Below are 27,715 nucleotides of genomic sequence, written 5' to 3'. Positions count from 1 at the left end.
GCCAAGCAACACCCTTTCTTTTCTACACCAAACCTGTTTTTTTTTGGGGGGGGGGGGGTTGCATTTCCTTCTCAGCTCATGATTACCAGAGATCTCTGTCTTTTCTCATGTCAAGCCATTAGTGTGCAATTAAAGACAAATTTCACTGGCAAACCTTTGAGGCCAGGAGTCTGACAATTCATCTTACTAGAGACATCCAGTATTAATAGCACACACACACACACACACACACACACACACACACACACACACACACACAGACAGACGCACTGTGCAGAAAGATGCCTTTCCCAGACGCATTACGTTTATATGTTATTCAGGGACTGAAATTAGAAACTACCGGCACAAGATAATGTCACTTGGCACTTTGCATCAAATTCTTTTTTTTCTGCTGCAGATCTTCAGCTGTTGCTTTAAGTAACAAATGACAAAAGTGTTTTGGCAGTCCATGCTAGAGTGCGCCATGAACTGGCAATGAAGTATAATATGACAACATAAAATACTGTAGGATGTGACTTGAGACACTAAGATCCACTTCAGTCCATAACAAACTCCATTTCCAGGAAGCAACATCTCATCTTGACAGCGTGACTTCCATTACAGTAATCGATGTTTGGATCATTTTTGACCTTCTCAAACAGAAGTGAGTCGTCTGCAGTTAGCGAGTTCGAATTCAGCTCGAAACAAGTCTTGAGACCGTCCCCCCATTGTCTAGACAAAACGTGACACAAAGGTCAAAATATGAGAGAAGATGACCATGAGGAGGTCTTCGGTGGGTTTGGGATGTTTGCAACTCTCAAACAGAGGAAGATCCTGAGAAACCATTCAAACATCACATAAGATTAAACTAAATCAATAACGGACTGGCACAATTACCCGTTTCCAGACTGTACTTCTATTTAAGTACAAGAAGATGAAAACCTTTAGTTTAATTTTATTTAAATATTTTCCAAATTCTGTGTTTTCCGTTTGATTTTTTCTGAATTCCATATTTTAAGTTGAATCCAATTTTATCATCAAAAAGATGAGTAATACAATGAATTCATTGAAACTATCAATCTAATGAAAATACAACAGTTAATTTTCAACATAAAATTGCAGATCTTTTTTTTAAAGGAAGTACTTCTATACAGATCATCACAGCATTTCAAAACAACACTGGAGTTATTTTTGTCAATTAAAGTGCTGTATAACACTGACAAAAACAGTCCTTTTGCTTGTGATATTGCTTGAATACAGTATGATCATTATCATTCATGTGTTATTATTATTAGTAGAAGTAGTAGTACACTGAATATCAAAGTAGAAATAAATGTCTGTCATAACTTTCTTAATTTGATGCATCCATTTAAACAGAGCTTTAGGTTCAAATATGATTGAAGATCTTCCAGTTTCACACATTCATCTTGAAGCGTGCAGTACATGAAGACTAGTGCCCGACCGATATTATCAGCCGATATTAGCCTTTCACCGATATATCGTATCGGCGTATATATTACTGATATGCGCCGTTATGAAAACTTTTTTCAAAAAATATAATGCAGAAAACAATGCTTTAGAATTGGTGTCATAGTGTAGTTTGTCCAGCAGAGCGCGCTCCGTCTCCATTGTTTACAGAGCTGACTCTGAGCTGACGGTGGCTCTGCAGACAGGGCGGAGTTAAACGGTGTCATAGCGTAGTTTGTCCAGCAGAGCGCGCTCCGTCTCCATTGTTTACAGAGCTGACTCTGATCTGACGGTGGCTCTGCAGACAGGGCGGAGTTAAACGGTGTCATAGTGTAGTTTGTCCAGCAGAGCGCGCTCCGTCTCCATTGTTTACAGAGCTGAGTCTGATCTGACGGTGGCTCTGCAGACAGGGCGGAGTTAAACGGTGTCATAGCGTAGTTTGTCCAGCAGAGCGCGCTCCGTCTCCATTGTTTACAGAGCTGAGTCTGATCTGACGGTGGCTCTGCAGACAGGGCGGAGTTAAACGGTGTCATAGCGTAGTTTGTCCAGCAGAGCGCGCTCCGTCTCCATTGTTTACAGAGCTGACTCTGATCTGACGGTGGCTCTGCAGACAGGGCGGAGTTAAACGGTGTCAGTGTAGTTTGTCCAGCAGAGCGCGCTCCGTCTCCATTGTTTACAGAGCTGAGTCTGATCTGACGGTGGCTCTGCAGACAGGGCGGAGTTAAACGGTGTCATAGCGTAGTTTGTCCAGCAGAGCGCGCTCCGTCTCCATTGTTTACAGAGCTGAGTCTGATCTGACGGTGGCTCTGCAGACAGGGCGGAGTTAAACGGTGTCATAGCGTAGTTTGTCCAGCAGAGCGCGCTCCGTCTCCATTGTTTACAGAGCTGACTCTGATCTGACGGTGGCTCTGCAGACAGGGCGGAGTTAAACGGTGTCATAGTGTAGTTTGTCCAGCAGAGCACGCTCCGTCTCCATTGTTTACAGAGCCGAGTCTGATCTGACGGTGGCTCTGCAGACAGGGCGGAGTTAAACGGTGTCATAGTGTAGTTTGTCCAGCAGAGCGCGCTCCGACTCCATTGTTTACAGAGCCGAGTCTGATCTGACGGTGGCTCTGCAGACAGGGCGGAGTTAAACGGTATCTCGGTAAGTTAACTAGTCTGTTAAATACATACTGGAAACTTAAACAATGACCCCATCATTTTCCCTTTACAATATAACTAATATAACATTAACCCTGTCCCTGACAACCATGTCACTCATGTCTGTTTGCTGTTAGTCAGCTATAGTTTGTCAGTGCAGTCAGTAATGTAGCAGACTGAAAGATAAACATCAGAGCATCTTTTAGCAGCTCAGCAGACAACGGTGCGGTGGTGGATTGTGTCGTTGAGTGTTAATTTCACGCTATGTTGTTACCTAGTTGGTGAGACACAATACTGGAAAGTAAATAAAGTCCATCTTTTACTCTCCGTGGCAATGAGCTTATAGCGAACTAGCTAACCACGTAGCTACTTTCATTGTTGTCAGCTGAGTGGAAGCTAATGTGTAACCATGTATTCACCAAACTGTTTTGTTCAGGACTCACAGTTTGATACCCCCTTCAACTGAACAATTCCAGTCGTGTCATTTATAAAATGTAATATTTAAAAGTCTGGTTTTCCACCATTGAAAGTTTCCCCCGAACTTGTATAGCAGAACATCGCTGCCGCTGTTTATCTTGACTCGGCATTATTAATATAGTCAGCATTTGACTGATACTGAACATAAAGTACTGATCTGTATTTAGCTATTTATTGTATTTGTATTTATTATTTATTTTCTCAGTGTTCATTTCTACAATTTGTTGACAATGTATAATAATAATGTCAAATATTCTTTGATAAAAATATTTAAGAAAGCAGCCTTCTGAGTACCTTTGCATAGTCATATCGGTGCAAAATTGGTGAAAATTCACATAGAAAAGGTCTGTTTTCATTCCAGCTCAAAAATTAAATATATCGGCCACCATATCGGTAATCGGTACCGGTCTCAAAAATCCCATATCTGTCGGGCTCTAATGAAGACTGTGTATCTATTTAATTTATTCGCAGCCTTTTGCAGTTTACGAATCACACTAGTACAAATGGCAATTTTAATTAAATTAATTGTGCATTCAAACATTAATTTTTATTCCAGACGTTTCACGTTTTATAGTCCATTCCATTTTTATGAATGTATTTAGCGATTCCGTCTGCATTATAGAGCCCTAATTCTGAGTCAGTTTAGGCTGGTTTAAACTGGTCTCCCAGCCTGGCCAAGGTGTGTTTAGCTGGACAGCCACCTGGTCTTCCAGTCTGTCCAGCTAAAAAGTACTCAAGCCCATCTAAAACCAGTAAAACCAACTTCGCCTGACCGGGCTGTGAGACCAGCTTATTCAAGTTCAAGCTGAAATTTCATCAAGGGACATCTTCAACATGTTGGAAGATGGTGTGCTACATTTGATCCAGATCTGAGTCCAGATTCCTTAACCCTTTCATACATACGTTCAAACTGGTTTGATTACACTGGGCTGGTTTGAGACGTGTACGATCAAACCAGTGCGATCTGCATCAGTGCTGCTGTTTACCAGCAAAAGAGGGACTGAAGCGCTTGTCATAATGAACCAGCTGCTCAAATAGTCTTTTCAACATCACAATATCTTTATTTTTATATGTCACAAACTTTCAAACAATCACTAAATAGAAGTATAAAGCCATTACCATCGGAGCACACTGTTTAGATGCAGCACTGTGGCCATGTTTTCTGACATCAAAGAATATATAAACTAGTCAGTCCACTCGAGCCTTCTCCCATTCCGTCCGTCACAACCACTTCCAGGACTGGGAAAGAGGAATCCCATCTTGCATTGCAACAAAAATATGGCAGCGTGCAAAGCCGCCATAGTGAAGTGTAAGGTAAGATTTGTTTTATTTCCAACAAGCATCAAAGAACTCACGCTGGGGGGGTCCGTCAGTACAAGAGAAACTCACGTGCAAAAAGGTTAAGGATATCAAGAAACCCACCATCTCATCGAGCATGACTTCAGTTCTTTGTTTGATATCTGTCAGATGCTCAATCTCAGCACACTTTCAGACCCAGCAGAGCTTCAGAGTTCTGCTTAACAAAGCTACATTTGAATTGAAAAATGTCCCTGATTTCGGAAGGAGAAAGTGTTTTGATAATATTGAATTACATCTGAAAGTGCCGCAGTATATGCAGCCAAAAAGCCACATGCATGCTCTCAAAACCTAACATTTCCTCCGAGACCTAAAAATAAACCTTTACTAACTCTCCCGTATGCCGGAGAGGAAGATCCGACTGTGTCCGACGTCCTACTGTGCAAATCAAACTGTGTGTGAGTTCAAGACAGAGAAGACTTCTTGTCGTTCTGTTTACTGAAGATCAATGCTCTGAAACAAACACAATACACAAAAGCATGTCTTTATCTGGAGGAATGGCTGACTGGACTTCAGCTCTCTTGTGATCCTGAATGGGATGAAATCCAGACCTATAGAGTGATCGGGAAACCTGTTAGAAAACATCATGTCATTATGTTTGGTGATGCTAGTGGTGCAGAAATTACACAATGCCCCATTAATTGAGAAATGCCTGAATGGGACATGCCATTATTTTATTTTCATTTGTTAATATTTAAATGAATATTTAACTGTTTTAAATAGTGTATTAGTTTATGCTGTGGTATTGAGAATCCTGAATTGTCACTGGTATTGCAACACACTCTTGAAATCTTGGAATTGTGACAAACTTAATCCAGTCTGTCCCATAAAGTACTTGACGAATGCTCTGCTGCTGATGTAAGCTCTCGAGATGTTTGTGTGCATGTGTGTTACGGTGATGACAGAAGGGAAAACTTGGAAGCAGGACAACATGTATGTAGCTCCAAAAGTCATGACTCAAACTCCAAGTGTCTCGAGTTTAATTTCTCGATGTTCTTCACAATCACTCGAGCAGAAGCCAAAGGAAGTCTCAATGACAAGCTGCGGAGTTTGATTTGAGCCCTTTTCTCTGATTTCTGCTGAAAAATGTAAAAACTATAAAAAGGAAAGACATGCAAGTGTGGGCTGTGTGAGACTTCTCATATCACAGATCTTGGACTGAAAAAAGAGCTTTTGAAAGACAGAAAACGGATGACAAATCACAAGTGTCCCTGTAGCGGTTTGGACGTGTCCTCCACGGGGACGATTAACGGCTGTCAGTGTCGAGATGAGAGACGCCACCCGCTGTGACCCAGTGTGAGTGTGACGAAGAGACAAAGACAGACAGATTTGTCTCTGGATTATTTAATGCATTTAAAAACACTTTCAAAGCTATTCTGTACACGATACAGGAAAAAAAAACATTTCACAAAAGTACATTTGATTCAAATGCAAATGAACATGTTAAATTGAACACAAGCAGTTTTGAGAGCTACAGCACAGAGGGGAAGAATTTATTCAAATAATACCTTACATTTTGGTATTATAATCACACGAAGCACACAAGCAGCGTGAGGCCACTTTGGCACTCTTCACATTCTGTCTAACGTCTCCTTTTGTGTCCCATGAAAAAAGAAAATAATTACAGAATTTTCATATTTTTTTAACAACATCATTTAAACAACTCGAACTGATGAATTTCATCCACTAGAGACATGTCCTGCTTTGCTTACATGAGGTGAGCAAAATCCTGCCACAGGACTCCTGAATCAAAGATAAACCTGATGATCAGTTTCGAGAAAGAACTGTGGAATAAAACCCTCAGAGAAACTCGAGCTTGACTGAGTCTGAGCCAAAAACAACACCGTCTGTTGACTTTGCATAAATACATTTGTGCAAATATTTAAAGTCTAAAGAAAGAGGAATATTTGTTGGATGGGCTCAAGTTTTGATTTCCAACTTTAACAAGTCTCAGTAGCTGTGCTAACAAAAAGGCATATACAGTTTATAAATATATAAACATCGATCAGCCACAACATTAAAAACACCTGTCTAATATTGTGTAGGTCCCCCTCGTGCCACCAAAACAGCGCCAACCCGCATCTCAGAATAACATTCAGAGACCAACAATCATCCATGTGATTATCTAATCAGCCAATCGTGTGGCAGCAGTGCAGTGCATAAAATAATGCAGATGCGGGTCAGGAGCTTCAGTTAATGTTCACATCAACCATCAGAATGGGGAAAAAATGTGATCTCAGTGATTTGGAGCGTGGCATGATTGTTGGTGCCAGACGGGCTGGTTTGAGTATTTCTGGGATTTTCACACACAACAGTCTCTAGAATTTACTCCGAATGGTGCCAAAAACAATAAAACATCCAGTAACAAATGCAATTTCTTTATCGAATTTCAGAAAACATGCAGCAAATTTAGATTAATCCAGAAGCCACATCCACACAACTCAGCAGTTCCTCATGCCATCAAACAGGCTGAAATAAGAAGCATCTCACACGCAAACTATAAGACATGTTTAGATCACATGACAAACACAAACAGGCTTATTTTCTAATATCTCAGCCTTTCTTTGCACTTTCAACAATTTCTTCAAAATTCTGCCAGATATATTCATAAAGAGCATGGATGCCAAATGTTGTTAATTGATTTAGCAATTCTTGAGAATTTAAAAAGTTTGCCAAAAAAAAACAAAAAAAAACACATGTACAAAGCAGAAAATCAAAAGCACATGCACCAAGAGGAGGACGTGAAGTGCCAATGGATGATGCACACTTCTATTTTCAAATATTTGTAGGGAATTCAAGTAAATATTGTGTAAAATGTGTTTAATTTTGTGTGTATGTGTTCATCTCAATTGCTTCAATGAAAATGCTTTAGCTTATATCACATATATATCGTCATCCTGCTCTAATTTAGAAATCAGTATCAACCATTGAAAAGAAAAACACTGATTGGTCACTACTAGGCAACCACAACACTACTCCACAAATGTATCCAATAATGGGATATTAAAAGGAATAGATCACCCAAAAATTATTATTCTCATCATTTACTCCCCCTTCTGCTGTCTCCAACTATATCACGCCAAGGAGACTGCTGATCGCTTCAGAATCACTCTGTCAGTGTGTTCCTGCATGATAATTAAGGCTGAAACCATTAGACGATGTTATCGACAACGTCAACAATAAAACATTTTCAACAAAACTTTCATTGTCGAATAGTCGTTTGATGTCATTTAAGGTAACATGAGATCACATTAAACTCTAATGATCTTTACTGAATTAAACTTAATAAAAAAAAAATTCCCTTTAATTCAGTGAATGTCATTTAGAGGTATTATTAAAAGATGATTTTGTCCTCTTTATTGTTAGTAAGCACGTTTAATGCAACCTTTTAAGTCAGGGCACAAGCTGAATAATCGGTTAAGAGCTAATGATTAATCGTTGCAATTGCCGAATAATCGTTCTAATAATCGATAGATTAATCGATTATCAAAATAAGCAGCCCTAAATTTATCCAATAATGGGATATTAAAAGAAATAGATCACCCAAAAATGATTACTCTCATCTAGTGTTGTCACGGTATCAAGATTTCTGTAGTTGTTACCAATACCAGTAAAATTTAACGGTACTCGATGCCAATTTCGATACCACAGCAAAAATATGCTAATATGCTAATTTGCTATTGAACACACAAGTTTAGTCCATTTTGATCATTATTTTAATAATTATAGTATAATAATTATTCTTATTTTCCAGAACATTTTTTAAAGTTTACTTTAATCATGAAAATGGTGTCTAATCAATTAATTCTTAAAACTTTTAATAAGTGAATATAGAATTTTTTTAACTTGTCATTGCATTTTCTTTCCAAACTTTTATTTAACAGAAGTCTTGCTTGTAATAAATTGATTCATTATTGTTGTTATTATTATTATTATTATTATTACAGAGAATATTACATTTTACTATACAGTTGTAATAAATTTGTTTTAAATGTATTTAATTTCTTCAATTTAAGGCATCTAGCTTTTATTATGAATCGTGCTTTTATTATGATGAAAGCTTCAGTTTTCCAGATAAACAGTTTGCGTCACGTGATTGTGATCATTTGAAGACTTTTAAGCCACATCTGAAATCGCATCTCTTTACACTTAACTTCGAGTCTGACAAATGAAATGTAGAGCACAGTTTTGGAGTGTTTGTATTTTAGATTACTGGTGTTTGTGTATGTGGTAATATTGAAATGTTATGTTTTAAATGTTATTTATGTGAAGCACTTTGGTCAACTCTGTTGTTTTAAATGCTTTATTAATAAAGTTGAGTTGAGATTAAAGTGCAAATGCTGTGATTTAATTATATATATATACAGTGTGTGTGTGTATATATATATATATATATATATATATATAGTTTACATGTGCTGCGTGCTTCACAGTGGATTAGTGCTCTGCTCTGTCATCTCGTACAACGTGAATGATTCTCAGTGTCTGTGGAGTTTCTAGTGGATGAGCGGTCAGATTTATTTAAAGTACGCTGTTCATTCACAGTAAGATTGCAGCCTTTAGCGGTTTAATATATCACACTTGGACATTTTCCTGCGTGCGCTGTGAGTGAGAGAGGGGAGAAGCATGTGCGGCCTGAGGTGAAATTAATATATTGTATCTGCTCCAGATATCCTCTTTTTTAATTGTATTTATAATTATATTTAAAATATATTACATTAATATGACAGTAATTTAAGAGCAGCCTTTGTAAAAATATAAAGCCAAACGTAAATGTGTGAAAATGTTGAACAGTTTAATGGGAAAAATATTAACCGACTAGTAATTCCAGTGTCAACTAGTCTCACACATCAAAATATCATCATATCATATTCATCTTTAATATATACATTATCTTCTATTAAACTATGAAAATAAATTATTCACAATTTAACATGTATTACATCAAGATCCAAGGTAAATGTTTTTACTGTTAATAACAGTTTCATATCATTATATTCTGTATAATTTTCAAAATATTATCTATTTTTAATACACATATTATTATTTCATTTAATTATACATCATAACTGATTTAGCAACAATGTCCTCTCTATCTGGATTTCATCTGTTCACATTTTCAATTAATTTTGTCAAATTAAAATGCAATTTTTTTTGAGTAACTGTTGAGTAGGCACTCTTAAAGGGACAGTTCACCCAAACAATTCTGTCATCACATCCAATATGACTTTCTTCCATGGAACACAAATAGAAATGTTAGTTAGAATGTTAGTCTCAGTCACCATTCACTTTCATTCAAAATGTAGGCTATATAGTTGAAAAATCACTTCTTTTGAATACAACTAGGCCTGCTGTGAGATTTAGGTGGGATTGTTGTAAAACTTTGAGAACATTTTACTCAAAATCACAGAAAGCTCCCATGTCTTTCCTATAAGACGTGTTCTGTAATACTGTCTGAGCGAAATCAAAGGGGGTGGAATTTAGCAAAGGCTAAATTAACGGGGGGTCGAGAGACAGCACACAAGATAATGAACATGGACAGATAATCTGTTGGGTTTTAATTAAATGACAGCCACAGAGACACAGTGTGATACATATGGCCTCTCTCCTTCAATCCTCATTACGGACTGTCTGATGTAGAAGGTCTGAGAGGTCCTCAACTGTGAACAACAGCCCATTGTAGAGTCCCGTGGGCAGAGATGGGTCACAACATTCTGGACTGCATTTCATTTCAAATGGCAATCATCTGGCCTGCAATCACCGAGCGGCAGCAGAACGGGACGAGGGCCATCCAATCTCTGTTCTGACCGCGCTTCACTCCAGTAATCAGGAACCCCCTCTGCTTACCAAGAAGATTGAGCGGAGAGGGAAAACCTCGGCTCGCTCCCAATCCAGAGCTTTCAGTCTAGACGCCATCTGGACAATGGACACGGCCATCAACAAACACCAGAGATTTAAGTATTATAGCTGTAGTTTTTAAAATAATAATAGACCTATATATGAAGCTGTTAGGTAAATAAGTAGTATTTTATGATGATAATCGTTTGCTCTGATCCTACAAAGAAGTCATTTGCAAAGAACTAAAAGACTATAACCACAATAAAGCATCATTTTGAGTTTATAACTAATCGAACATGTGGCTTTGATTAGATGCTTAAGGGCTTACGTATTCTCAACATTACTTCTGTGATTTGCTCATTAATAGTATGATTTATACAGTATATAACAAATATATACAGTAAGTCTCTTGTATCAATATTTTTCAAATATTTGTGTGAATATCATCTCCTACAGTCATAAATGTATGAAGTAGCTTTTAATAATAATTATATTAATTGCATATTATATACAATACAACAATTAATTTAATAATGGCATATCATGGGAGGCCTGTGTATCTTAGTGAGTAAAGACGATGACTATCACCCCTGGAGTCGTGAGTTTGAATCCAGGGTGTGCTGAGTGACTCCAGTCAGGTCTCCTAAGCAACCAAATTGGCCCGGTTGCTAGGGAGGGTAGAGTCACATGGGATAACCTCCTCGTGGTCGCTATAATGTGGTTCTCGCTCTCAGTAGGGCGTGTGGTGAGTTGTGCGTGGATGCCATGGAGAATAGCGTGAACCCTCCACACGCGCCAGGTCTCCATGGTAACGCACTCAACAAGCCACGTGATAAGACGCGCGGATTGACGGTTCGTCCTCCACCACCTGGATTGAGGTGAGTCACTACGCCACCACGAGGACTTAGAGCGCATTGGGAATTGGGCATTCTGAGAAAAAGGGGAGAGAAATAATGCCATATCATGAGGTAGCACAACAGTGCCTGGCCACTTTTTCAATTGTCTTGGTTCCGGAAGTATTTTTCCCATTTTATTCCCCCACATGGATGTCATAAAATCCTTCATAAAAGAGTTGTGCACAATGAACCAAAGCAACCAGCTCTGAATTGAATCCCAACATTACAAACTTTCATTTGAAGCAAAAAAGTGTTCAGACAAAAAGACAAAGAAACAAGACTGTGTACTTAACGTCTTCAATCCCATGAAGCATTGCGAATGACGTAATCAAACTAAAAACTATGGAAAAATATAAAACGTTGCTGATTATAAATACAGAAACAATATATTTGTATCATACTGCAAAATACTCAGATACAAATAAGTAGTTTGAGAGTGTAGTGAGAGTGACTCGATTGCATCAATCAGAATCAGAATGAGCTTTATTGCCAAGTGTTCTCACATACTCAAGGGATGTTTTTTTGTTGATAGGAGAAACAAGTGCACACAGAACATTACAGTGAGACACAGAATATAAAACAAGGTAAGACTATAAATAGACATACAAATAATAGGACATATAACAGAATGGCGTATGTACATGTGCAAGTGGTGTACATTTGTGGTGCATCATGGGAGTGGGCGGAGCTACAGAGCTGTTTTGACACCTTTCGTTTGCCGTGATTCTCTGATTGGTGGATTTTCCCCTCAAGACACAGGAAGTGTAGTTTTCCACCAGAAATTGTGCTACTATACAAGTTGAAATAATGCAGACTGATGTCTTCAACAGAAGCATACCAACGATTAACAACCTCAGAGCTCACAGTAGTTCTGTCTTTAAAGACTTACATGTTATAGTTAAAAGTCAATTCACATATGGAGAAAATGAATGTGATTTTTACTAATGGAACCAGACTACTGTGCTCTATCACTAGGCCAAGTACCCAGAATATTTCTGTACTGGTGTGACAGAGAATGGATGTAAAAACCCCTGACACAGCAGGACTGCAGTAAATTGGAGAAATGTTTTCCGAGGTTACAGCCCTGAGACAGTTCACCTTACGAGGTCACGGCCACTGTAATAGTTAGTCAGATTACCCCGTGAGAGACACCAAAAACACATACAGGTCAGCTACCTTGGAGTGGAGTGTTTTAATTGTGTTTGTGGTTTGTCAAAAGGCCGCTGACCCCGAACACAGAGGTCAGAAAACGTCACAGAGAGATTCAGCCAAGACAAGTTTCTCCAAGAACAAAAGTGTCTATACATTCACACACTGATTCACATTCCACCACTAATAACTGTTGTGCAACTACAGTTGTTCCTCAGTGCATGTTTTGTGCTCAAACCAGAACACTTCTACTAACTGCATTTTCCAGTAACACTTCACGCAACAGATGTGTACATGCCAAATATCATGTTCGGCTTCTACTATCACAATGATAGAGCTAAAACTGCTTGTGAACGAGAGACTTGCACACATCTGTGTGGTCAGGGTTGGGCTCTATCTAGGGTTCAAATGACATTTTTGCAAGACGTGCAAATTGTGGGTAAATCAAGAAAAATTACCATCAATTTGAACCATCTGTATTTTCCATTATTTTCTTTAAAAGTATATATATTTGTTCCTATACAGCACAAGTCATTATGTCACCCCTAGCATCATACAGAAGAAGAATTTTCCACTGATGTTATCAGAAGATGCACAAGTGGTGACAATCTTTGTAATGTTACATTTGTATTGTGCACATCACTTTCATCATTATCATTTTTTCAATTGGAAATAAATCATAGTTAATTGCATTTCCTACTAAAGTCACCAGCCAACAGGCTGCAAGTTCCTCACCAAAGCCAATTTGTACTCACTTGTTAAGAGTGTTAATATAGAGATCCTGATTCTATCTATGCCCTTCTGCAATGAGCTCATTTACATGGACACAAGAAAGCCGTTTATTGTGAGAAAACTGCTTAAGGATGGAAAGCAGCTTACCCGTTTACATGCACTGTGTTAGCGGCTTTCTCTTCATTAACATTTACATGCGGCTCGATCAGTAAGTAGCATCTCTTCATCAAATTACAGTAACGTAATTTCCCAGTGACACTTGGGATTCAAAGAAGTCTTCACTATTTTATTCTTTGTTGCTTCTGATTATTTCCAGATATTCCAGAGTTGTTGCTGTTTGTTTCCATCGCGACTAGGGGTGTAAATTGGACGTTTCATCACGATACGATCTTATATTGATTCTCTTAGCCTGCGATCCGATATTTGCCAATAATTCAAAGTCTGCTGCGATACGATACGATTCGATTCAGGGGGCTGCAATTGATATTCTGATATTATGTGCCTATTTTATACAATACATTTTTTTTTTTTTTTTTATTTGCCCTCAAATACAATGAAAATAATTTCAATATTTTATTGAGCTCTCTGAAAAGTGCAAATTTAGTATCAACATTGGGACATCCACAACAAAATGATGCACTTCAGATGTTGAAAAAAATTCACACACAAGTGATCATCACTTCCACAGCTGTAATGAAACATTCTGTTACCGTTAACTGGTTAGTAAGTATAAATGTTAGTAAGGGTGTTGATGTGTAGATGTGTAAAGTCTTATAACTGATGCTGGAGCTGAGCAGGTGTTTCTCTTTCCCTCGTTAGTGCTGTTCAGAATGTCGGTGTTGTCAAGACGTTTCACATGATGGTTGAACTGCTCCATGGTACTTTAAAATAGCAAATTCTCATGTAAAATTCAAATGGGTCGCATACGTAACAATATCGATGGAAGCCTGAATTAATCGCGCATGTGAGCCGCTCTGTGTTTGTCACGAGCGCTCACATTTTAAGGAGTGCTCGACTGATGCGCTCACACGGATCCTATCAATGGAGCTCGCATTTCACGGGAAGCCCGGTTGATGCGTGCGCACGCCGCACGGATAGCAGAGCGCAATTTGGCCTCACAGACCCCGCGCACATCCGTGTCCCACATGAAAAGCATATTTAGCGCTTATAAAGTGAAATTAATGTAATAAGGTTGCTTCATCGCCTGATGGAAATGCGTAAGGACGTGGCTGACATGAGAGTATTAAAATAAAGGTACACCTTAAAAAATGTCTATATCGATATTTACGTGTTGTATCGATAACATTGGATCGTTGGTCACGACCTGCAGCAGAACTGCGCTGCAATAGTGGGAACGTCAAACTCCCGTATTCCCCTAATGTAGGACACAAATTCACGAATGTGAGGGACAGTCGATATTTTGCATTGGTGTGTATATATGGGTATAGTTTATAGTGTATATGCTTTTCCCACTGTACTCCCAGAAATTCTGAATTATTTCTGCTGTGTTAATGTTGTTGGGCTCCATCCTATGACATTAGTTATCCGGTCTGATCACGCACATGCCTGTAAGAATGCCACTAATGCGTATACATCTCCAAATAAGCCACGGTCTCCTGGAGAAACCCAGTTGTGTAAAACCGCTTTCTCTTAACCGATGTTAGGAAAACAGTTCTTGTTTGCATGACGTTTTAAAATGTTGATTTCTGCAAAAACCCTTGAATAAATTGTTTTCTTAAGTGCATGCAAGCGTGGTCAATGAAAAACTACTGTCAAGCCATTATGAACTTCAAGCAAAAACATTTATAATGCTGTGAAAGTGAAAGTGATTGCTGAGAAAACAGATGTTTAACTAAGAGGCAAATGGCACAGGTGGAAATGTACAGTCTGAAGTTTTATTTTATGACATCTTTACTTCAACCAAAAGATGAGGCAATACACTTTCCTCATTCTGGATGTGCCAAAATACTCCCTGAAGTTATATGACTAACCCACAGCTTGAAATCTCTTAAATTCGTAGTCCTCTGGCACACACTGGTGGACTATTGCACTGTCTGGACATAAAAATTGATGAACCTCATTTTTATTCCCGGACAAAAGCTCCAAGTATAGTTTGGGCAGACTCATTTGTTGTATGAAACACACTGCAATAATTAATAGAGAGAAACACAGAAAGCACACAGAGCTAATGAACTCAGTAAGAGAGTCTCTATAGTGTCTGACAGAAACACACAACTAGTGATCAACCGATATGGGTTTTTTTAATTGCGATGCCGATATCCAGAGAGCAGGATGGCCGATAGGCCGATACATCACACAATTTAATATAGTAAATAACATAAACATAAAATTGCTAAAATTAATAAACTCTTATTTAGCACTATATTTACTCAATTTAACTTTGTAAAAAAGAATAAGATTCAAAAATAAGATTGTACTTTAAATGGTAGATCGCAGTTTCTTCTGATTTCTGTTTAGTCATCAAATTTCTTTGCACATGAAGGAATTGTTAATATATTAAGAAGGAAATAACAGTACACACAGTAGACCAGCAACCATGGATGGCATGTGCACGTAAGCAATCGCATTTTCTCATAAAATACAGAATCAAACCAATTGTACATGAAGTGCATATTGAATAAGACATTTACTCATAGCACACGTGAAGCGTTTTTACTTTGAAGTTGCACTCACACGCTCGTGCGGATCCAGCACAAGCAGCAATCTCCTGACTGTTTAAACGGCCTGGGTCGCCTGCTTGGATTGTCACGGAGTGACCGTCATGATTTGTGGATCAGAGGAACTTTTGATCCTGATCTTGAAGTTTTTTATTCTGGCTTCAGAATACACGCTTCAGAGGAAGATATGGGAAGAAAACAACGAGATCTGTTTAAACGAGATATCTGCATATTTGCAAATAGTATATAATAGAAGTTTTATTGTTATTTGCCTTTTATCATTAGAAAAGAAAGTTTAAAGTTACAGGGAACTGTTTAGGAGAGACTGTTAGAATACGTGCTTTAGAGGTTAATAAATGAGCACTCCACAGGATGCTGGATCTGCTCAAGTTTTGTGAGGTTGGTTAATTACATCTGTTTAAATGAGATATTTACATATTTGCAGACGGTATATGATATTAGTTGTATTGATATTTGCCTTTTTTCTCATTAGACAAGACAGTTAAATTTACAGGGAACTATTGAGGAGAGAGAGGGAGAATGAAACAGATGAGCACTTTAACATTATGAGCTCAAACGCGTCTGCCAAATGAGACTGTGTTGCAAACCGGTCTATTATTGTAGTAACACAATGCACGTAACAACAAAACGAACCGTGACTGTTTGTTTACATGTCTCAGTCGCTTCACATTCAAGCAGGCGATTCTCGGCGCCCTCAAGAAACAAATCGGCTAAACCGGAAAATGTATCAACCGATGCAATAATTTAAAAAGTCAGAAAATCAGACGATTTATCGGCCACTGTGATATATCGGTCGACCACTTCACACAACACAGCTGACACAACAGGTGAATGATCCAAACTAGGGCTCGGCAATAGGATGATATCGACCGATATCTTACAAAGATCCCGATGCCGATTGACAGATGATGATTGACAATATCGGGAAATGGCAAAACCATGGGAAGTTGCTAAATATATTAAACAGTGCCCAGGGTGTGAAACTAGCATCCGCCACCTGCAGAATACGACACGGCTGAATCCATTTCGCAAGCTACTCGTCCAAATGGAGGTATTTCATGCACGTGTAGTTTTGCTCATCCACCCTCAACAGGTGGGTGACCTGAAAGGCATCTTCGAGTGACACACGACAAGAAATGCTGTTAGTCAAAAAGACACATGCTTGAAGAAACATACTTTATTATATTTTTAAGAACAGACAAAACAAAAGCTGTCAATGCTCATGTCTGATTCGCTGTTCAGAGGCGTGCAGCACAAGCCTGTCTCGTGGAACAAGCGCATGTAAAGAGTTTTCACTTTTTTTCTCTGTTTCACCCATCTGAAAACTGTTTTCAAGAATAATGTCGTCTATAAGAATGCTGCAAATGATCTCCGATTATCTCAGGAGGTGCTGTGAGTTTAATGTGCTTTATTTCCTCAGAGCAGCTCGCGGTTGGCATGCATTGTGAACGCAGTAATAAATATCTTTCTATTAAAGAAACAAAGATGGGGGTCTGGGTATCTCAGCGAGTACTGATGCTGACTACAACCCCTGGAGTCATGAGTTCGAATCCAGGGCGTGCTATGGACTCCAGCCAGGTCTCCTAAGCATTGGCCCAGTTGCTAGGGAGGGTAGAGTCACATGGGGTAACCTCTTCGTGGTCGTGATTAGTGGTTGTCGCTCTCAATGGGGCGTGTGGTAAGTTGTGTGTGGATCGTGGAGAGTAGCATGAGCCTCCACATGCTGTGAGTCTCCGCGGTGTCATGCACAACGAGTCACGTGATAAGATGCACGGATTGACGGTCTCAGAAGCGGAGGCAACTGAGACTTGTCCTCCACCACCCGGATTGAGGTGAGTAACCGTGCCACCACGAGGACCTACGAAGTAGTGGGAATTGGGCATTCCAAATTGGGAGAAAAGGGGATAAATAAATAAAAAGAAAAGAAACAAATATGAATGTGATTAAATCATAAGATAATTGGCTTCAAGACATGTTCACCTTGAACCTAAAATTGAGTTCTTTTTACTTTAGGCAGCATTAACTGTATTACCAAACACAAATTCGATAAGAACACACATTTGGCAGAATTATTTTGGGAACAAAAGGGAATTTATTAGGCTAATTTATTACGATAATTATTATTATCTTTAAATTTATAATTGTCTTTAGTTCTTAATCTGTAGGCTATTAGTCATTTTCCACCTGTTGTCGTTGACTGATGGTGTGATGCAAATGGGGCCACTGGAGACCGTAAATGTTTGGATTTGGGGAGGTTTTTATATCGTTATTTTATTGCTTTTTTCATTTAGTTTAAAGTGCAATTTGAATTAAGAAACGTCTTTTGTTTATGTTTTTCATGTTTAAATAAATTAATTTAATCAATAAAGCAAAAATATTAATCGACCCTCTGCAAAGGGGTGGACAATATAATCGGATATCATGATATTTTTTAGGACGATTATTGATAAAATATTTATTTTACATATCGCCCAGCCATAATCCAAACCCTCTTTGATTCTATGGCATAATCGCATTCATCTGGAATTCTGATGTCTACATCACTGCTTTGTGCTCCATTCTTCACATGACTCCTTCACAAACAAAAGTACAGAAGAGGACTTCCCACAATGCTTTGCAAACATGACCATCTGGACAGAGCTGGTGGAGGATTAAAAGGGGGCTGTGGAAAGGCGGTTGAGAGCCAAAGAGTCTCTCTCTGTTTTTTTTTTTCTCTCTCTGAGATAATTACAGGGTGCTGCTGGGACGGCCGGATTTAGAGGAGAGATGCTCCAGTCCGGGTTGCCGCCCTTGATTTTCGACATCACCACAGAGCCAAAGTGTGCGGTCAGATCCACAGGGAGGACACTCCAGCAGAGCCTGAGGAGAACTGAGCCAGACAACACCACACAAACCCAAACCAACAGCGCTGGCTATATAAAGCACACCAGCTCATCTCAACACGCCTGGCAGCTAAACTCGGAAAATTGAGCCAGTGGGGAGGCTGTTTGTAAATGCACATTATAATCGCAGAGTTTTGCGGTTTAGTAATCACGCTCCTTAATTGCAATTTTAGTTTCAATGCAATTAATTGCACAGCCTTCATGGATACCAGTCTCAGATGTCAAAGTCTGTAGGTTTTAAAGCGTTTTTAGATGGCTTCCCCCGCGTGTAAGTGCATGTAATTCAGAGAGCACCAGAAGTGAGAGAGAAACGTCTTTTCAGGGCAAGGGTTCCAAAATTAACGTTTACAGGGATTTGATTATGTATATAATAGGACTACTTGCATCACCGTAACAACCGCCCCACCGCGGTGGCACAGTGCTACCGGTGGTAATGCACGTGATGTTAACATATCAACTTACATAAAAAGACGTTATGAAAACTTGAAATTCACTCCTGAAATTATGCAATTTAATGAGTTTGATAAATTATTCACAAGATATGCATTTAGTGCACAACTCAAGCCAAACGCACACCTCAACTAGGTGTAACAACTACACATCCATTCGTTCCAGACTGAAGTTACACTTCCTAAATTCCTTCACAAACTAATACACAGGAGAGTTTAATCGTGATAACATGTCAACAATCTCACGCCCGTTAATGCACTCTATCTAGAACTCAAGCTCCGTTGTGCATTTCCTGCCTTCATAGATTCACAGATTTAAGTTATAATATTATAATAATGTTGTTGATATAGCTGATTAAGCTCATAATGTAAATGGGCTACACATATATAAGGCGCGTTTGAAAACAGGTTATTAAAAAGCTCTTAGTTTACGGCTTAATTTGACTCAACACGGGAAACCTCACCCGGCCCGGACACGGAAAGGACTGACAGATTGATAGCTCTTTCTCGATTCTGTGGGTGGTGGTGCATGGCGAACGAGACTCCGGCATGCTAAATAGTTATACAGCCCTGTGCGGTCAGTGTTCAACTTCTTAGAGGGACAAGTGCTGTTCAGCCACGCGAGATGGAGCAATAACAGGTCTGTGATGCCCTTAGATGTCCGGGCTGCACGCGTGCCACAATGGGTGGATCAGTGTGTGTCTACCCTGCGCCAAGAGGCACGGGTAGCCCGCTGAACCCCACTGGTGATCGGGACTGGGGATTGCAATTATTTCCCATTAACGAGGAATTCCCAGTAAGTGCAGGTCATAAGCTCGCATTAAGTCCCTGCCCTTTGTACACACCGCCCGTCACTACTACCAATTGGATGGTTTAGTGAGGTCCTCGGATTGGCCCCACCGGGGCTCATCGTGGGCCTTGGCGGAGCACCGAGAAGAGGATCAAACTTGATTATCTAGAGGAAGTAAAAGTCGTAACGGGGCTCATGCACGAGGCAGTCCTCACAATACTCTCTCTACAAGTTCAGCTGTTCAAGCTCTGTTGTGCGTTCGTGTCATTGCAGATGTAAGTTGTAATAACATATTTATTCTGTTGATGGCTTGTTTATCTGAACAGGTGATTATAAAAGTGCTTCACCGGGGATTGGCGCTTTAATCCCTCAAAACGCATTTTGAACGGAAAAAATCCACATAATCCTAAAACTGGATTATTTGAATAAATAACAAGGTTTTATTCAACAAGATTTTTCATTCTTCTAAAACATTGTCAGTGCATTGGTAAGATCTTGCAGTGTCGTTTATTTCTAGTCATATTTTCATCAACAATGTTTGAAGAAAAAGTGCTAAAATTATCCTCATAGTCCCATCTTTGTAAACGGAATCAAATAACAACTCAAACTTTTTAGTGTGTAATTTCACTGACGAGATTAACACTGATGTCTGGATGTGTATTGAGTGTGGCTGGAAACATCATGAATCGTTATACCCTTATTAAAGAACCATAGAGATGGCAAACAGATTTCGTTTTTTTTCCAAGACAACATAAAATCAAAAGCGTTATTCTTGTCATGTTTGTTGATGAAGGTTTTTTCGTTAAATAAACTAAAACTATGGCTAAAACAAAAAATATATATTAACCCTGACTCAACATGAAACAATATTCACAACCCATTTTACTTCTGTAATGTGTGTGTGAAACAGGATTTATAGTGAGTAAGAAATGTAAGGCGGGACTTAACTTTATCAATAAGGAACTAATCGGATCATTATAAGTGGGTGTTATATCCCAGAATGCAGTCAGACGGTTGGATGCAGAGGTTGAAAATAGGGATTTAGTGATGTCTTTGGAATAATGTACACCGAAGAATTGTGCAGGATTGTGTTTTAAGAAAATAAATGGTCAATTTTGATTTTATGTCAACTTTATTAATGTTCCTGGTCTTTAGCAGGACTCAACACATTTAAATGTCTATTTTCATAATATATCATCAAAATGTAATAACCTTCTCTGCCTCTTCAACAACATTTCTGCAGACACAACCAATGCCACACATGCGTAAGGTGGGGGAAAATATTACATCATGGCATAAAATCAAATCTCAATGGATAAAAGTCCTGCCCTACATAGTTTCCCGCTGAATTTTCTGTGATTAGGGATATAAATGAGTTGCAAATGCCGTTTCATGCTGTTTTAAGTACTTGTGAAGGTAGAACTCTACAAAGATCTGTGCTACTAGAAATGGGGGTTGGAAATGTCATTATAGGAGCCCATACATCCACTTCAAACCCTCCTCCTTTCCAAAACCACAAAACCCAAACAATTCTGCTGACGTGATTAAGGCCACATGGGTGGGGGAAAATATTAACCAATAATATAACAGCCTAACATAGTCCATATATAACACAATCCTATCAAGTCTCGTCCTACCTCATTTCCCACTACCGAAGATAAATGTGCTACGACTGCAGATTCATGCTGTTTTAAGTACATGTGTATGAAGTACTCTACACTTATCTGATGCTACTTTGACATCAGAGGGGAATAAGAATAATGTGCCATTTTAGGAATGCATTAATCCAATTCTAACCCTCCTCCTTTACAAAACCACAAACCACAAATACATACAGCCTGCATGAACTTGAAAGGGTGATGGGTTTGCCCTGGATTTCAGGTGAGTGACACCGACTCCTCACGTGAGCTCATCTATCAGACCTCTGGACAGGTTCACAGCAGGCCGAGGAGATGATGCCATAACTCAGCGCTGGCACACATCCACTCTCTCCTCATCTGGGCTCTGGGTGTGCGTGTGTGGAGAGTACAGCATCACAGATATGAGGGCCGTGAGATATGGCTTCCACTCAGCGGTGCAGGTGTCGGGGTCGAGACAGAGAGCAGATACGGAGCTCCCTGAGGGACACACAGCACTAAAGTCTGACCTGAGGAATGGCATGCCATAGCGCTGTATACACTACACTGATAACAGAGGAAGCAGCTGAAGATCTGCATGTGAAAGAGGGACACACACCTAATTAGGGCTGGGTAAAAATATCGATTTTCCAATTAATCTCGTTCTTTATTTAAAGGATCCTGATACTGATTCTTAAAATCCCAAGATCTATCTTTTACTCTACGTGCAACCATTTACAATGAAAGACCAGATTTTGCGCTGTGCTAGTGGTGATGAAGTTCAGCAGAGAGATTCTTTCACTGTGTGTTGACAGTAAAAGTTTGGTTTGACTCGTTCTGTGTGTCCAAAGACGAGATCCACACAATCCGTTAATCATTGATTAATGTCTCTTTTAATATTCTTTCTGTTCTCTTCAGTCAGTTTAAGCTGTGTGACTACCGTTAATATGCGGTCAACCGAAACACTTCTGTGAGACGCTCGCTGAACTGCCACTATTCTTAAAGAGACAGTACCGGTTAAGCACTTGTTCTTCATTTCAATGTAAATACTTGTAAATTGTACATATTATTAGGGATAGCACTGATCCGATAACGATCCAATACGGATGTTTTTAGATGGATCGGCTATCAGTCCGACGAGCCTGATCCAAATCCGATACTGTGTGTTAGTCATGTTCATTACTGTCAATATCATTAAAAAAAAAACTATAAAAACACCATTAAAGTAGTTCATATGACTCGTGCATTTTATTCAAAGTCACCAGAAGACATGCAGCAGCTCTGTGAAATCACAAAAGGCTGTTTAATAAGTAATTATATAAAACGCACGCGCAGCACCAGCGTGTTAGTGAATGCCGCTGCTCTGTTTACCGACACATTCGCGGCTATTTTTAACCTTCACGCGGTGCGCAATATTTGAGCACTACTCAAACAACATCTCAGATGTAGAAGCTCAATAGTTCGGTACACTTATAATATGCATTTAGAACAGCACCGGAGGAGCATTTGACCAGAATCTGAATAAGAAGTGAATTAAACTGCTGTGAACTTGCCTACAAACAGACACATACAGGACTTCCTGGAGAGTTCAGATCGTCAAAATAAAAGCGTGAGGGTTTAAAGTTAAAGGTGCACGATTGAGAAATATTACTGTTGTGTTTAAAATTCTAAAAGTCAATAATAGTAATAATTATTATTATTATTACTATTTTTACTGAAATATATCCAATAATCAAATGAATATCAGGAGCTGGCGAATCAGAAAATCTGGAATCTGGAAATATGCGTCAATACACAGTTTAATAATTTAATGTTTATATTTATTTTTTATTATTAGAGATGTGCAATATCTCTGTTGATTTATAGTTAAGCTATTTTCAGAATACCAGCCCACTACACACTGTATACATTCATTTGGTAGACACTTTTATCCAAAGCGACTTACGAAAGAGGAATAATACATCATAAGTTATTCATCTTAAGGAGACAGTGGTACAAAAAGTGCTGCATTACAAAGTTTCAATTGGATCAGAAAAATAATATCAAAGACAGGAAAGTATAGTGTATACTTGTGATTTCAAAAGTCAATTTTAAAATAAAATAGACATAACGATACCAGTGTTTCTGCAATACTGGTAGTACCGAGCACCGACTTAATTCGGTCCTACTGACAGACGACATATACAAATGCTCACACACTTATTTGAGAGTGTCCTGTTCCTCTTTTCACACTGAAATGGAAGGTCAAATCGAGATCACTGCATCGTAGGATACAGTAATAAGTATGCGCTGTAGTATACTGCACATTTTGGCAAATGCAGTAGGTCATCATTGTACTATACATACATATACTAGGCAACATACTGCAGAAATAGTAAGAGTAGTATGTTAGTATGATATTCCAAACACAACCTGACTTTGTCTGTACAGTTTTCACATATGAATTTAACAGTGCATCATATATTAAAACAGAGGACGCAGGGGGGCCTGGGTATCTCAGCAAGTGAAGACGCTGACTATCACACCTGGAGTCGTGAGTTTGAATCCAGGGTGTGCTGAGTGACTCCAGCCAAGTCTCCTAAGCAACCAAATTGGCCCGGTTGCTAGGGAGGGTAGAGTCACATGGGGTAACCTCCTTGTGGTCGCTATAATGTGGTTCTCGCTCTCGGTGGGGTGTGTGGTGAGTTGATGCTGTGGAGAATAGCGTGAAGCCTCCACACGCGCTACGTCTCTGCGGTAACGCGCTCAACAAGTCACGTGATAAGATGCGCGGATTGACGGTCTCAGACGAGGAGGCAACTGAGATTCGTCCTCCACCACCCGGATTGAGGCGAATCACTTCACCACCATGAGGACTTAGAGCGCATTGGGAATTGGGCATTCCAAACTGGGGAGAAAAGGGGAGAAAAAAAAAACCAAACAAACAGAGGATGCAAAGACGCATTCTAAAAATAATCTGATTTTAAACAAGAATAATAAATGTTTTTCTGCTTAATATTTTGCTATAATCTCAGGACAGAAACTCCCATTCTAAACATCTTTCAACACGAAAGGAACCAAATGTCATGCTTGAAAAGTGACTCGGCAATCCAGACATATAATGTCATCGGGATGTATAATTCATGCTGCCTTTGCCATGAAAATTTCGTATTTCTCATATTTGGGGAGCTTTTTGAAACTAATGTTTTGTGCATTACCCTGCTCGCAATATATATATATGTGCAGAACCACTTTGCTAAGTGCTCCGTTTCCTGTCTCCACATTAGAAATCATAAACCCCATTCCTCAACGCTCTTATTATGCTCCAAAATCACATGCCAACCTCACGTTTTTAATAAAGCCGTTATACGACTATGGATACCTGATAGTGCTCTCTGAAACGTTACAAACCTCGGTGATTCAATACCAGAGAGGTCAGTGCATTGATTTAAAAGGTGCTTCTCGTTTGCACATGTGATATCAGGATTCAGAAAAAAGGCTCTCTCGTTCCCCACCATGTCACATCTGCTCTTTCTCAACACAAATGAAACACTAACTAGCACAGGGTGTGTAACGCTGTTTCTCTGCTCTCTCCACCTCAGTGAACGCTGCAAAACACAATGTCATTTCTCTTCTAAATGAAGTCTGCGACTAATTACAGACACGAGACGTCTAACAACAGAAGGTACTGCTGGAAAATCAACTCAAAAACACCAATGCAGCACGCAATGTGGCGAGCAGGATTTACAAACCAACACTTGCTCACAACATGAAATTGATTATGCAGAAACTTTCATTGTGTCCCGTACAAACATTGCCATGGTAACTTGTGATTGACCAATATTAATGGCCAGGCCGATTAAACGGTCAATATTTGAGATTATCAGCATCACTGCTTACAGAACGGTCATCTCCTGCATACAGAAATATCATATATGGCCGTATATAAATGTGTCAAGTCTGTAGGAAGGTAATATTAGAATCCATGTTGGTTTTACACACTTTTGAAAAAGCTTTATAACATTGATTTAGTGACTCTAAAAATGTCATGTGGTGTAACCATCAAGTACCAGGTATTAAAATACTTTCCTTGCACCTTGATGAGAGTGTATGCAACATAATCATTCATTTCAAAAATGTTTTCAGACATATTTTTAAAGGATTTTTTTTTTAATCTTATAATGAAGAATATCAAGAAGTTTCCTCAGTGCTACAAATGTCAAATATTAATATTTAATAATATGACAAATTTATTTTTTTGAAAACTTCAAAAACAGTCATGAGGGTCTAAAGGGCTCCTCCTCTCCACATTGTTTTTGTTTTTGTTTATTTATTTATTTTATCTACCTGTATGCTGGTTACACCACATGACCTAACTTTGAAGTTTAAATATGAATCATATTTTAATTTTCCTGCTTATTATTTTAAAGCGTTATTTAATTGATCATTTAAAAAGATAATCCTGCACTACTCATGACAACATTTTATTTATTAATTTTATTCCGCAAGCACTTCAGCTTTAAATGACACTCGGACTTTCTTTTTTACCTTTTTGTTTACACTGCATGACACTTTTAATTTGAAGCCCCTCAAAAAATATAAAAATGACTTTGAACTCAATAATTGAAAACATATACTGTTAAATCATTTTTGTCAAATTTCACTAGATCTGCGGAAATATGTTTCATAGTCTACATGAACTTTTTTTTTTTTTTTTGAGGATATACATATATGAATGTGATTTTATCAGTGAAATATATGAACAAATATTTTATATTTGAGTTTTAGATATATTGCCATATTTCACATTTCTGTACAGTAGACTACTAGTTACTAAATCTACTAAACTATTTTTCACAGTTCCTCCAGTTATTGTTGCATTCTGAATAAATATTGGCTCTGACTCAATAACTGTAATAATCTTTGTCATTATGACAGTGGAGGCTGATACAAAGTTACCATGTTTTACTGAAGTAATCTGTAACAATGGAGACTGGTAAAAACTTCAGTGTCGTGTCTGTAGTCAAGTGAAAAGCTTTTGTGTTTGCTCAGAATTGAGTTTGATCTTGTGTTCGCTGTAGAAATGCATGAAGAACTAATGTTGCCCATTATTACTGCCACAGCAGAAGGTGTGTAATTAAATAAATGAGTCATTGTAACTCTGGAGACGCGCTAATCTCATAATCTCTCTCATTTATTCAAACAGCTCCTCGTTTCTTTAATGCCCTAAAGTCACTCAGACAAATAAATGTGTCATCCTCGTTGGTGGAAGGGTAAAAAGACTCCGAAAAGGACCCCTATGTGAGAATAATGATGGGCATTTGCCATCAGTTAGGAAAGTGTGAGGAAATATTTCACTCTTATGTGTAAAACACAATGATCACAGTAAATCACACGACTAGCACATGTCAAACACACACATCTGTCACAACAATCAGAAGAACAAAAGCGCCGCTGCTGCACTCGCTGGTTGCTATGAGACCACTGATGAAGCATGTGCACATGTATGTGACTCATTCATTCATACCTGTCATCATAGCAGAAGTCCGCGTCCAGTGTGCTGACGTACAGGATGAAAGCCGCCGCGCTGCACACAAACACTGCGATCATCTCTCACACACAACAAAAGAGAAGATATTAAAGCCCTTCTGTGATTTCTGTCCTGTCGAAACACAAAATCCGAGTCTCCATCCTCGCGCAGAGTTATCCACACATCTTAACCCATGTTAAGAAGAGAATCGCGCGGTGAATTTACAGTATTTACGGAACAACCGAGTGTGTTTGAATGTCCTCAGAGCGACAGTGCTGAGATGATGCATACTGGACCCGAATAAACGTGAGTGAGCCGCGTGTGGTTACCTGCTCCAGTGCGCATGCGCTAAACCCCTCCTCCTGACACACACACACACACACACACACACACAGAGCCACACGCGCGCGCACATACACACTCTCTCTCTCTCTCTCTCACACACACACACACACACACACACACACACACTCAGACGCGCGCGCACATACACACTCTCTCTCACTCTCTCACACACACACACACAGACAGACACACACACTCTCTCACACACACACACTCAAACACACACACAGACAGACACACACTCACTCTCTCACACACACAGACAGACACACACTCACTCTCTCATCACACACACAGACAGACACACACTCACTCTCTCCACACACAGACATACACACACTCACTCTCTCACACACACACACAGACATACACACACTCACTCTCTCACACA

At 39.1% G+C, this 27,715-nt stretch overlaps 1 protein-coding gene across 2 annotated transcripts in view; it reads right to left on the bottom strand.

The window, feature by feature from the left end:
* LOC127417065 (protein O-mannosyl-transferase TMTC2-like) overlaps nucleotides 1-27,259 on the bottom strand; it is a 140,060-nt gene extending 112,801 nt beyond the window's left edge. For both annotated transcript variants that reach the window (XM_051656776.1, XM_051656777.1), the window contains exon 1: nucleotides 26,977-27,259. In XM_051656776.1, the coding sequence (XP_051512736.1) occupies nucleotides 26,977-27,059 (83 nt within the window). In that variant the 5' untranslated portion in view covers nucleotides 27,060-27,259. The remainder of the gene's footprint in view (nucleotides 1-26,976) is intronic.
* Between the last annotated feature and the right edge of the window lie 456 nt (nucleotides 27,260-27,715).

This window comes from Myxocyprinus asiaticus, chromosome 26, assembly GCF_019703515.2.
Source record: "Myxocyprinus asiaticus isolate MX2 ecotype Aquarium Trade chromosome 26, UBuf_Myxa_2, whole genome shotgun sequence".
Classification (NCBI taxonomy): Eukaryota; Metazoa; Chordata; class Actinopteri; order Cypriniformes; family Catostomidae; genus Myxocyprinus; species Myxocyprinus asiaticus.
Note: the sequence above shows the minus strand (reverse complement) of the source record. Positions and strands in the feature narration are given on the sequence as shown.